This window comes from Perna viridis, chromosome 2, assembly GCF_037379345.1.
Source record: "Perna viridis isolate PV_CMFRI_1.1 ecotype Kerala chromosome 2, ASM3737934v1, whole genome shotgun sequence".
NCBI lineage: Eukaryota > Metazoa > Mollusca > Bivalvia > Mytilida > Mytilidae > Perna > Perna viridis.
Genome location: NC_142446.1, coordinates 8204335 through 8217375, shown reverse-complemented (window position 1 = coordinate 8217375; position 13041 = coordinate 8204335). Strand labels below are relative to the sequence as shown.

Here is a 13041-nt window from a genome sequence, read left to right as displayed (position 1 = left end):
CTGTCCACATTTACTGTAAGCATGAATCTTCTTAAATTCCTCAAGGAATTCTGATGAAATTTCATAGAAAGATTAGGCATGGCGTTTATTTTACAAAAAGTGGTAAGTGTGAAATTGATCGTCAGATATGACGTCACAATGCTATTTAATGATAATCCAACTTGAAGGTTTTTATACAATGGGTCGTATAGTGGTATCTGTAGACACTTCAATGACGTTCAATAACTTGAGATATTAATGACATTATACCACAAAGTGCAGGACAATGACTTGAATAAATGAGACTGGATTTCTTTGAAATTGTAGCACAAGGTGTCATACAAAAAGAAGGCTGGGATTTATATTACGATTTTTTACCGAAACCATTTAGGAGTAAGAGCCAAATAATTGACCAGAAACAAGAATTTCATGATGTCCTGACAATTACTTTCATAAATGTGAATGGATCTCTTTTATATTGTACCACAATGTGTCATACCACAAAAGGAAATGCTCGGATTGATTTTAGAGGTCTGCCTCTAACCGTTAAGGGATTAGGGGCTAAAACAAGCATTTTTTTGTGGTGTCGGGACATGAATTTGACTATAAGTGAATTTACCCTTTTTAAATTGCATTACAAAGCACCATGCCACTATAAAATTGCTGGGATTAATTTTTAGTGTTGCCGTCAGTCGTTGTTAACAATTTTTCAAAACTCATCTCCTCTGAAACTACGGGATCAATTAGAACCAAATTTTGTATGAATGTTCCTTATGGTATTATGCATATAACGTTGGATCCATCAAAAACAAGGCTGCTGTCACAAAAAATGGAACAAAGGGGTCAGACAGAAGTTTTTTGCATATATTTTCAAAACTGTTAGGTTTCTCAAGATTCTGACAGGTTCAGCACGATGAGATCTATCTGTAGTTAAATTTTTGTGTAAATCTGCTGAGCCATGTTGGGAACTATTGCTCTTTTTCAACGTTTTTCGCTATTTATAATGTTGTTACCGTACAAAAATCTTCCTTGATACTGCTAGACCAATTAGAACCAAATTGGTTTGAATATTACTTAGTGATTTTTAGTCCGTCAAAAAGCATAGTTAGCATTACTAAAAATAGAACTTAGCGATCAGACAATGGTTTTTCGCATATATCTCCAAAATCGTTAGGTTAAAAAAAAATTCTTTTTTAATGTATTTTCTCAACAGAAATTATTTGACAGAATACGATGAAAATTGATTTAATTGTTTCTTAAATATGAGCTTTAGGAATTTTTATCCAAGAAAAAACACTTGCTTTTACAAAAGATAGAATGTTGCTTATCAAGCCAGCTGAGCAATTCAGGCTGTTTATACTTAAGAGCCTCCTCTAGTTTTAATTGGTCTCTTATGAAATTCTGTTTTTGGAATATTTACTAGAGTTTAAATAGCATTTAGCATTGTCAGTTTATGGAAATGGGACCAAAATGATGTCACATCCTAAAATGTAATATATATATAATAGGAATAATTCAACCTCGTTATCTTCAATTGGTGTATATGACCTGGAGATGGGGAAGACATAATAAAAGTTAAAAGTCCTAAATTTTTAAACGTCTTTCAATGTACCAAACCACAACTTTAGAAAATAATTTTCCAGAAAATATATCAAAAAATGAGGAAGGTACCCACTATCAAAGTTGGAACTACATTCGTATACTACAAGGAAAAACCAAGGGGAATTAATTGTGTTCTCGTACCATATCACATCTTATTCAAAATCTGCGATCATATAAAACTGTGCTTTGAGAAGCAATATTTTTTCTTTACAGGAAGTTATTTACGTAATGGGCTAACATGTCAGACCCATACCTTTCATATCATGTATTTGGATTGATGTATTAAATGCATGTTTTATTGGGAGACACTGTAACTTAGTTCTCATGAATATAGTATCGAGATGATCTTTTTCTCTGTGCTTTTGATAAAGCTCTTTATTGGCTTGGTTCCACATCACATTTGTGTTTTTAAGCAACCTTTTGATGGATTCTTAAGGATCAAAATACCTTATGTCACCAGTTCATCAAAGGAACTTACTTCTGTTTCTGTACTTTACACAAAAATATAGTCCATATGTAATTTCGTTTATATCAATGAATAACTCTTTTTTCAAAATGTAAATATGTTTCAGGCAACATATTGTCTTAATAATATTATATGATTGCTGCAGATAAAGTTAAGATCAAGTATTCTAATAAATTGTAGGTTTGAGGAACTACTATTTGGCCTTGAACGGTGTTGAGTACGCACCTTACATTTGGGAAATTAAGCTTTAGCAGAATGAGTCAAGAAAAATTAAATATGTTAAGCTCGTTAGTTAAATTCTTCATCATTTGATTAATAAACAGGAAGTGAAGAGCAGTAATTCTAACCCAAGTAAAATTGACAGGAAAATTCAAATTGATAAAAAGTATGTTTTGGAAAATCTTATGTGCATCTTGAAATTATTTTCTTAAATTGGTTTTATTTGATTACAGTGTAGGAAGTTAGTTATTGTTTTACCATATATCAAAATCTCAATCTGAAATCAGTATCATATATTAACATTCAGTTCAAATATTAAATAAAAACAATTCCAAATTATATAGGGCATGTTAATTTATGATTATTTATATCATATAGTCATCGAATACACTGTGTATACTACTATTTTCACAAGGAAAGTCTAAAATGTTAACTGCACTTTGATTTGGAATGATTTTATTTGAATTTAAAATACATGGGAAAGTTCTAAAATTTTATTTGAAGCTTCAGTTTTATTTTTATTAAGAGTCTGGTTTTGTAACTGTTGAGTAGAAACCAGATGTAAAAGTCACCGTATGATGGCATTTAGGGTACCAGAGTGTCATTTTATAGAGTATTGACCAGGACTGATATTCAACTTGTATACGTTTCGACTAAAGATATTTGACTTTTTCTCTAGCTCCGAGCTATAACCATGTACATAGTAAAACATGCACGTATTTAAGATAGGCTTGATTGACATCTATAAATAAGACAAAGGCACCTGATACCTTGGACTGCCATTGGTTTGACTGATGTTTTATACACATTTTAACAGAAGATATGTAATTGTTAGACAGTTTAAGCATTTTAATTAGAAAGCATTTTAACTAGATAATATAGTACATTTACGTAAAAAAAACAAGCCTCGGCTAACTTGGACAATGCCTACTTTTTTCATCAGTGTCATCTATGGGTCAGGTGATGTATTATAATTAGAAATGTAATTAACAGAATTAATTGATCAGTATGGGGAAAAATGTCTCCACTGTTTGTATCGCTAGTGTGTTAATCACTTTCCTGTCTTTCGTCATAAATAAAGTAAAGTATCAGCTTTCGTTTATGCCCTAGTTTTCAGTTCTAAGTGATGTTTTGACCCATCAGCTGCACAATTTAGCTATCAATAATACCAAAAATATGCGTATGTCCCGTTAGAAGGACATTAAACGGTAAAGAGTTAAACTGGTTACAGTATGAAATAATTATCAGTATTATTGCTATCATGCGTGCTACACTGCATTATATAGGCATTTGTATTCTTTTAATATAGATTCCAGCCAGTTCGTAACTCCAAAGCCTAATGTTACTGATGACACTGAAGTTCAAGATGAGTTCCTAATTGTGAAAGTTATTGTTCCAGTCATTGTGTTGGTATTAGTTGTGTCCGGTATTATTGTCTTTGTGGTGTGGTATAAAAAGAGAGACAGCAAACGCCAATGGTAAATAATAAACAGAGAGAAACACATGTATGTCACTAATTTATCTATGTTGAATATGATAAAGACTTTTGAAATACAAAATATTGTAATAGTAATGAAAAACATCTAAATAAACTCCTTTATTATACCCCTACTCAAAGAGTGGGTGGTATATTGGAATAACTTTGTCTGTCCGTCTGTTGATCCAAATTTCGTCGCAATCATCTTTGCTCCCAATGAATGGATTTATTTCAAATTTTGTTTGCAGCTTCATATATACATTGTAATAAATTTTGGTAGCTGTCCAATATCAAATTCCTATACGAGTGGCAGTATGCTTAGCGCAACAACAACGCATGCAACTTAATGTTTTGTATCATCATTAAAAAGTGTTGATAGAAAATAGTATTTTTTTTTTAATTCTTACTCCAAAAGTAATACAAATCATATACAGTGACCTCTAATTTGACTCACAGATTGCTATCAAATTTGTTATGTTGCTTTGTATAGATAGGGCAAACATTGTCAGCAATTTTGGTTGCTGCCTGATATTAACTTCTTGTTTTGTGTGACTTCGCTGTTAACGATAGAGAAAATTTATGTTAAAAAAAATCTCTGGTTCCACTGGACGGTTTGATTTCAAATGTGATATGTTGATTAATTTAGAAGGGTCCGTACAAATAGGGGTGTACTAAGTATGACAGCACATGCATGTACCATAATGTGTTCTTTTTTAACCTTTTTTCTGGTCAAAAACAAATATGCTTTGTCAAACATTCAATCACAGTCTAAATTCAAAGCGGTATCAAACTTATTTTGTGTCCAGTTTTGCACTGACAGTTTGCAGTTGTATCAAGCAAACCCCTCAGAGCATTTTATTTACTGTTGCTTAAATGATTACAGTGTCACTATAAATGTATGTTATGTAGGGAGAATGTCAGTGTACAGAATACGAATATTTTGAATTTTTTTTTTGTGATCTTAATTTGATGTTAATTTATTACTTTTCCTGGTTTTTAATTTTCAGCTGTTTTAATTTTATAAAATAATGAATTTTTTATAGTTGATATATGTTTAATATTTTTCAAGACTCTATTTTTAGACACATTTTCATAAATGTGGAGGTCGGAAATCTTAATTTTAACCAAACTATTGCCTTACGTACACCAAGGGAGATAAATAATATGAAATGTTATGTATCATGTAGCTAGGATGAACACAAATAGATATATTTTTATTTTAGGTCAGAAGTAAATTTAGAGGGAGACCACGGAATGCCACTTAAAACCTGACATGATATGTATTGATATTTAGAGTGATTCACAATGAAATATATACACTGAATGTTTTTTTATATTTCAGGGGTGTTTAAATGTCTGGTGAGGTTTCATATTTTTACATATTTGGTATTCAGCTGTTTCATTTGCTTATTATATATTTCTGCATGCAATCTTCAGTGATAGGCATCTTGGCCATGCCAATTTATTATTGTGGTACTTTTAAGCATCTGATTGTTTTGTTATACGCCATCATTTTTTTTCAGTTGTATAATGTAACTGTGAAGTCATTGGTGTTTTTATTATGCTCCCTCTCGTTTGAGTGGAGCTATATTGCAATCACCTAATTAGTCCACCCATCCGTAGGTCCGTCAGTTCTTCCTTTGTACTCTGTAATGGATATCTCAGCTTCTATAGGAGGGAATGAATTGATATTGGGTACATTGCCTATGCATGATGAATAATTTAAGGTTCCTCACTAATTTTACTTCCTGATTACCGTATGCACTTTGTGATCGTACAAGTTCGTAATTATTTAGTTGATGCATAGTGAAAATTTTAGTAACAAATTTCTATTAACGAAAATGCTTTGATATTTGGTATATTGCTTTTGCATGTGTTCTACATGTCTCCCTTTTCAAGTTTCTACACTCACCTACTTCTGTTTACCGATTTACAAAACAGTATTTTATGCGATTAATAAGGGAAATTTTTGCAACAGATTTGTCTGCTTCCATTTAAGGGAATGCTTAGATAGTTGGTTTGTTGCTTTGACTTGTCTCCCGTGTCAGGTTTGACAGTTGAGTGGGGGTCTTTGCACGACATTGCATGTACCTTTGGCTGAAAGCACCTTGATTTTGAGACAATTACTTCAGTTTAAATGAATGGATCTTATAAAATTCCAAGATTCCATACCATGAAAAAGAGGTAGAGAATATTTTCAGGCATTTTGACTCAGTCATTTAGTATTTCGGGGTAAAATGAGACTCAAACGAAGCATTTTAACGTATGAAACATTAAATAAACTGCTTAATTTCAATGGGGTTTACTGAATAGTCTATATATATATATATTAGTTATATTAGTTACATGAATATGCCGAGTCTAACTGTGTATTAAGATCTTTACAAAAAATATGCAGTTGTTTAATGGTACTATGTAGTCATCTTTGTCCTTGTAATTATTGTTCAGCCTCTGCAGATAATAACTTGAATATAGAATATAAGTATTTTGATATTCATCAAAATATGCCACAAGGTGCCATACCATAGAAGGAAGTCTAGGATTGATGTAGGGCATTGTTACTTAATCACGTAGGAATTTTGGACCAAAATTAATCAAACATTTTAATGAAATCTGGACCATAATGTGACAAAAGTGCATGGATCTCTTTGAAATTGTACCTTGAAGTGCCATACTTGCAAAGGAAGGAGAGGATTGATTTTGGGTGGTTGTGAATTATGTAATTATGAAGGGTCCAAAAAGTATGGTCAATTTCTTACTCTGTATCAAACATTAAATGGGAATGAAATAGAGCTGTATCATGTAACTATGTTTTTGAAAATAATAATTTATAATTAATGTATTGCCTAATTCTGAACCAAGTCTGAATTGTCTAGTCACTTTCATAAGAAGACATGTGAAACATTTTGTTATATGTCTTTATATGTGTATCACATACTAGAAATACTGTACTTTCCGTTTCCTACACTTATTTGTATATAAATGTATACATATGGATTGTGTAATTGTAGAAATGGAACAAATCTCCATGTAGAAATTGCTTCCAATGATTTCTCAATATTTTAAAGACCTACTTTAAGTTACACATAGTTTGTGGTTTTATCATGTATTTTATTAAGTATATAAATAAACAGATAGATAGATTGATAGATGAATGCTGCTTCAACATAGCTTGTATCTAATGTAGTAGTGCGATTTTTTATATTTATCATCCTTACGCGTGTTGTTTCCCTGTCATCAAGACTGCAAGTGTGTTCATCAAAACATAATTGTACTATTTTGTATTTTTCTCTTTTTTATATAACATAAATACGAGCGTATTTGCATTTCATAGTTTGTCAATAACATACAGTTCTAGGAATAGGTTAAAGAAAAGTCAATAAATCTTTTAATTGACTTGTAGCACTATCATTTTCTGTGAGAACAAACAACATAGTTTATTGTGTATGTGGCATGGATATGTATTTCCCCTCGTGTATTATCTTGCGTCTCTTTTCAATTATTTTTTTTTACTAAAAAGAATATTTGTGATGGATCTTTCCTTCCTTGAATAGTCGTCTGAATATAGCTGAAATATTGCTGCTCGGACGTTAAACCCCAACAAACAAACAAACCTTCCTTGAATTATCTGTCTTTAAACAATATACATGTAATTAGGAAATTATGTTTCGGATATTTTCAGATACATTTGATATACATTAATCTAAAAAGCCTTTTTTTTGTTTAACAGCCGGGGAAAATTGTGATAATATAATGGTGTGGCACTGTTGCCTTTGCCCGTTGTCATCATCGTCATTCATGAAATGTATGTCAATGGAATACAAGATAGACCTTGTAAACTCATAACAAGAGTTGTTACCTTTATACTTCGGAAAGAAATTTGACAATTTTTATACGCCCGTCTATAAAGATGGGACGTATTATGGTATACCGTTGTCCGTCCGTCCACACGTCGCGCGATAACTCAAATTCGCTTTTACGGATTCAGATGAAATTTTAGCACAATATTAACGGAAGAAAGCTCCCTTTCGATTTTGAAGAATTTTGTATTTGTCGTTCCAGAGTTACGGAACTTTATTGACTAAAAGATTTATATTATTGTCAAATCTGATGTAATAACTCAGCTGTACAGATACTATTCTTGAAATTTTGCATACAGTTTTATGGACATGCTAGATTATGGTTGTATAATGGTATACCATTGTCCGTCCGTCCATTGGTTCTTCCGTCCATCACTCAAATTCGCCTTTACGGATTCAAATGAAATTTTAGCTTAATATTAATATTCATGGAAGAACGCCTCCTTTCGATTTTGAAGAATTATTTATTTGTCGTTCCAGAGTTACTGAACTTTATTCACTTAAAAATCTATATTGTCGTCCAATCTGATGTAATTACCACGACATAAGATTGCTGCTTACTTACAGTTTTGAAAAGCTGTATTATATTGGGACCTACAAACGACTTCAATTCTACAATAGATTTGATTTTTATGAATGCTGACAATTATCAGAGTGGTATCCTAGGAACTTATTATTCTGACCACAAGGCAATATGGACTTCCTTACAATAGAAGGAATTGTACTATTAACTGTAGGTCTTACCTCATAATAATATTATTACATAATGAAATTATTTGTCCAGTTTTCAATTCTGTAGTTTATTAGTTTATTATAGTTTTATCTAGTTCAAAAACAAAGAATCCCTTTTAAATGCTATTGTATACTTTCATCATGTCAAACAGTTGTAGGATCATTTATACTTTTTGAATAACTGAAGAAAAAACTTTGCTCACTATATATACAGACTAATTTTTTGGTAATCAGAAATCAGGTTATGGTTTTCTAAAATTTATACCATCAGCTATTACGGACGGGCGTATCTTGCGCTCTTATCGCAGCTGTTTATTTTTCTTAAGACCCCCTTTTTGGCTTTTTTAGGCTGATGATGCTACAAATGTCTTGTAAAACTAGTTTATGTAATTAAACATGTATCTGGTATTTCAAGACAAGGATTGCTGGATTAAACAACTTGAGTAACTGAAGAGACGTGATTTTATTTTTATTTTATTAAAAAGAATTATTTAAAGTCTACAAGAATTCCATATTGTACCAAGGAACATTGAATATTTTTATAATGTTTATACAATCGCAAAAAAATGCGGTCGAATCATACAATCATGCTCTCGTCGTATCTACCGACGTCGTCGCTTGTAGACGTTTCGTCTACAAACAATAACTTTAAATTGAAGCATAATGTGCCAAACCACAAAAAGAATACTTGGTTTGATTTTGGGCTTCATGACTTGTATCATTAAGGGAATACGGGCCAAAAATAAGCATTTCCATGATGTTAGGATACTAATTTGAGTAAATAGTTCATTTTGACATTGTACTACAGGGTGCATCATCACTAAAAGGAAGGCTAGGTTTAAAAGGTTGTGGCTAGAACATTTATAAATAAGCGATCAATAAGTGGCCACTTTGATTCTGGTTAAACTCGTATCCTGTACTATATTTAACGCCAAAATAAATTCAGAGCTGTATCAAGTTAGAATTGGAAGATCACACTAACCTCAACTATTCATGGTTCGATCTACGTGGTCGTATTAAGCTGTGCCTCGCGCGAAGCATTTTGTTATATTAAGTTGTTAAAGGGATTATTTGTTGTATTATTGTTAAATGTATATTTCTGATTCCAACCTTTGTTGATGATGTCATAATAAGGTTATTTGTTGTATTTATAATTCCAGCCTTTGTCGATGATGTCATGATGTTTAGAAGTATATGATGCAATCGCCTTTAGTAGATATTACTTATAGTCTAGTGGCTTTGATAAGAAAAGAATGATAAATAGCTCGTATTCGTTAATCTATTTTGTTTATTGACACTACATCTTCTGTTACAAATTCAATAGCTTAAAACTGATTGACATGTTTCACCCTACCGGTGCACCTGGTCCATGATCTGAGTTTTGAGTGGAGTCCGAGTTGCTCATTTACTTTTATTACTTTGTATGTATTATTTTGTATGTATTATTTTGCACTAAAAACTGGACCAGGTGAGATGCACCGGTAGGGTAAGTGTCCTCTGCATTTCTAGAAACACCTGCCGAGTAGGTCAAGTCCAGGGTAGACGAAAGAGGACACGTTTAATAAATCAGTTTTTTATGGGACAGAACGATACACCGTAACGATTCACGAGTTCATGATGACGACCATAAAATTTCTGTAGTGATGACTTCAATCTTGTTGCAACATACCCTGTTCTAGAAGCCTAATTGTAAGAAGTCTAGCGCGATACAAAAAGTCTGCGTAGTTACGGCAAGCTCTGGCATAACGTATGAGTTGTGATATTAAAACTCCATACGCAGGTGCTGAAGGAATGTCACAGATGAAAGGAAAGTTGACAATTCCGAATGAAAAGTCATTACGTTTGTCGTAAAGTTTGGTCAATAGTTTTCCTTTACTATCGATCTCTAACTGTACTGTAAATTGTCAACGAGACTGGCTTCACAGTTTTTAAGTATCCATTATCTCAAGTTCTTTGGGGTAGATGCTATGTATCAAACCTCCGAAATTATGTTTGTTTAAAGATAATACGTCATCTGTATAGCGGAAACTGAGATTAAAGGATCTAGCTAAACGACATTCTTTCTTTCGAATCAGATCAGTAATAAAGTCATCCTCATAAGAGTGAATGTAATTTCCAACAGGACGTCAATAATATGTTCAACATGTAGCCAAATTTCTCAGATTTCCAATGGTATCAGGAAATTTCTGGCACACTTGCGATTTTTTACTTGAATGCAAACTACCTGTATGTAGAAAAGGGAACAGATATGGTGAAACCGAGACCTACCCTACTGAAAAGTCTCGAAAAATAATGTCAAACCCGTATATTATTTATGCTTAAGTAATAATAAGGGCTTATTAAGTATGTCCTGTCCAGTAATATTACAATTAATACTTTTGTTTTGCTTTCGATAACTCATGCCGATTTTCAATCAGCATTTTTCAAAAAAAATTAATATAGGAATTTTCTTCTTTTTTCATAAAAAGTTGCATAAATTCGACTCTTCAAGCAAATGCTCGGCGACAACGTTTCAAATATGGCATCAGTGAATAGATAATTTAATTAATGACCTAATGAAACCAAAACCAAAAAAGACTAATGCTGATGCAACAATTTTCCAAGAATATTAGAAATGTTAACATTCCTTTAGAAAACCGGTCTCGGTATCAACAAAATGCTAATACATAACAGATTGTTTAAACAAATATTTGGACATTAATAACTGAAGTAACAATGTTTAAACATATCTGATGAAATTCAGATAGTAGTACTTCTTATTCCAAACAGATCTTATATTTTTTTTTAATTCAAACAAGCTTGCACATGTTAAAGTACTTTATATGTAGTTTCCCTCCTTTCAATTGAGCCGAAGTAATGAATGTTATCGTCCATTTAGGTGAAAAATTGCCACCCTACTCCTGCAAAAAATAATTACCTCAACATGAACTGTAAAAAAAGACATTTTGAGCATTAATGAATACTTAACATACATCAAGGCCACTAAAATTTGCCTCGGTATGAACAAAAATGAATGTTTATAGCATTCAGAAACTGCAGATCATGCTTTTCAAGCATTTATAATCAAGACAATGTGTCAAACCTGTAGTCTAGCATAGATGCTCATTTTCTCTGCTTATGTCCCAAATATGTCAAAATGAAAAAAAGGATATTTATCACTAGTTTTACCAGTAAATTGTACTTTTGTTTCAAATAAAAGTTTAAGCATGAATTTGTTTGCCTTTTTAAAAAAAAATATAGCCTTTTCATATTCCAATAATGAGTAAATAACGCTTTTTTAACCCTGGATTCTTGCAATCTTTCAATCAACAAGATCATTGAATCCTCTCTTTGAAAGTTTATATTCTAGAAAAAAAATATACCACCCAAAGAACAGCCTTGTCCTTAGTAAATAAAAACTCCCTTAGGGACAGAGAGGAATACTGGATACCTCGACTAGGTACTGCTATATCTTACGTATGTAATGACATCATCAGAAGAATAGAAAATTTTAAAAATCAAAATAACGAAAAGGCAAAGAATTTATTCGACGGCAATCTAAAACGGACAAGGTATCTTTTGTCACTACACATCGCCAAAGAAGAATGATGTCTCGATAAATGGTATTCTTCATGTCAACCAAACACCCCTTGGACCTAATCACATTCGCACTATACTCAATTATAACCTCTCACTTTATTGCACTATCCTTTCAAAACAAGTTTTGTACTCCAGTTTCTGAACCTACATCATCATTATACAGACTTGTCATTATTTTGGATATTGGTAATCACAGACTGGTGTAGACAGGTAGGATTTAAGGCCAAGATAAAGAGAAAGTTAATTTCTTCCACTCCAGTTTGTCAACACGTGTATAGTATAGATGCTATTATTTTGGCTAGCATCCTCCATGCATCATCAAACCATCAAGAAAAAACTTTCACCGTTTTTCAAAAAAATAATCCATAATGATTTTTTTTCAATTTTCATACCCATACTTCACATATGTCTGTTTTCCATGTCTGGTCTTTGTCCCTGGATTACATTCTTTTGATTACCGCTATAACCTTGGTTCCCTTGATTACTCTCTCACCTACTGCATCTTAAATATTAACTATAAAAGGGTAAGGTAGGATCTCAAGATTGGGGACTTCAAGGCTATACTGCCTGACTGTTCTTGCCGAAGCTCTCCATTCAAAAATGATCCATCTGTCAGGTCATTAACGGAGATTTTGACCTTTAAGGTGAACCACCCTCCATAATATCAGAATGCTTACAATAGTTAGGTCATTTCTGAAAATTTGGTCTCATTTCGTTGAAATAAAGCTGTTTTGAAAGAGTAATCAAGGGAACCAAGGTTATAGCGGTAATCAAAAGAATGTAATCCAGGGACAAAGACCAGACATGGAAAACAGGCATTCACATCAAAGAACATAAAGTAACTAAAATCACACATACAAAGTAACAAAAGTAAAGGAGCAACTCGGACTCCACTAAAAACTGGGAGCATGGACCAGGTGCACTGGTAGGGTAAGCGTCCTCGGCTTTCCTAGAGGCAGTTCACACAGAAATTTCTAGTGTGTTGTCATAAAAAGGTGCATATTTTCTAAATCCTTGGTGTGTGGAGGTTCAAGTCATTTATAAGTAATTTAGTGATTATTTTTATAAAATCCAGTATCCATGGTAACATACTGAAAAAAAGATTACTGAGTTTTAGTACAAATCAG

The 13041-nt window shown here is 32.4% G+C and overlaps 1 protein-coding gene across 8 annotated transcripts in view; it reads left to right on the top strand.

The window, feature by feature from the left end:
• Positions 1-11546, top strand: part of LOC148623523 (neuroendocrine convertase 2-like) — a 60764-nt gene extending 49218 nt beyond the window's left edge. For 2 of the 8 annotated variants that reach the window (XM_088565384.1, XM_088565378.1), the window contains 2 exons: positions 3576-3744; positions 4967-11546. In XM_088565384.1, the coding sequence (XP_088421510.1) occupies positions 3576-3744; positions 4967-5015 (218 nt within the window). In that variant the 3' untranslated portion in view covers positions 5016-11546. Of the gene's footprint in view, positions 1-3575; positions 3772-4966 lie in introns of all 8 variants that reach the window. The other 6 variants (XR_015919457.1, XM_088565380.1, XM_088565383.1 and 3 more) reach the window with 6 other exon arrangements.
• Positions 11547-13041: the final 1495 nt, after the last annotated feature.